Source organism: Terrapene carolina, unplaced genomic scaffold (genome assembly GCF_002925995.2).
Source record: "Terrapene carolina triunguis isolate 2854851 unplaced genomic scaffold, T_m_triunguis-2.0 Scaffold33469, whole genome shotgun sequence".
Lineage (NCBI taxonomy): Eukaryota > Metazoa > Chordata > Testudines > Emydidae > Terrapene > Terrapene triunguis.
In genome coordinates this window covers 18879-19475 of record NW_020697820.1, presented here as the reverse complement: position 1 = coordinate 19475, position 597 = coordinate 18879, and the positions used below count along the sequence as shown (strand labels likewise).

General features: G+C 73.9%; 1 protein-coding gene across 1 annotated transcript; it reads right to left on the bottom strand.

Moving 5' to 3' along the window:
- Positions 1-12: 12 nt before the first annotated feature.
- Positions 13-569, bottom strand: LOC113409466 (protein shisa-7-like; the record flags this gene model as incomplete). The annotated part of the gene is made up of 1 exon (XM_026663401.1): positions 13-569. A coding segment is annotated over exon 1 (557 nt), but the record flags the coding sequence as incomplete, so codon positions are not given.
- Between the last annotated feature and the right edge of the window lie 28 nt (positions 570-597).

Here is a 597-nt window from a genome sequence, read left to right as displayed (position 1 = left end):
CCCCCCCCCCACCTGGGCATGTTGATCTCCCGCCCCTGGGGCCGGCGGGAAGCCTTGCCGAAGGCCACCTTGATGCCCAGGCCCACGGCCAGGGTGAAGCTGATGACGCCGCAGACCACGTAGACGGTGCTGTTGCTCTGCTGGCGGTCGGCCTCGGAGCCCCCCGGCCCCCGGCCCCCGGGCCCGGCCGTGCTGCTGGCCTGGGTGTGGGCCCAGAAGGGGGTCTCCACGTTGGTGCAGCGGCCCTGCTCCAGCCGCATGGCCCGGTGCTCGCAGCAGAAGCGGTAGTGGCACGTGCCGCAGCAGAAGCGGTAGCCGCCCGTGGTGCAGTTGAAGGCGGCGTCGTACTGGCCCATGACGTCGTAGTAGCCCTGGCACGTCTCGGCCGCCCGGCCCCCCCAGGCCGCCGCCCCCGTGCCGTTGACCCCCACCAGCCGCTTGAGGTGAGCCAGCAGGCTGGGCAGCGCCCGGCTGTGGTTGGCCGGACGAGGGGCCTGGAGGACTGCCAGGGCCGGCTGGCAGCTCAGGGCCTCCAGGGCAGCGCAGAGGACAGTCAGCAGGTGGTACATGGTGTGCGGGGGGGGGGGGGGGGGGGGG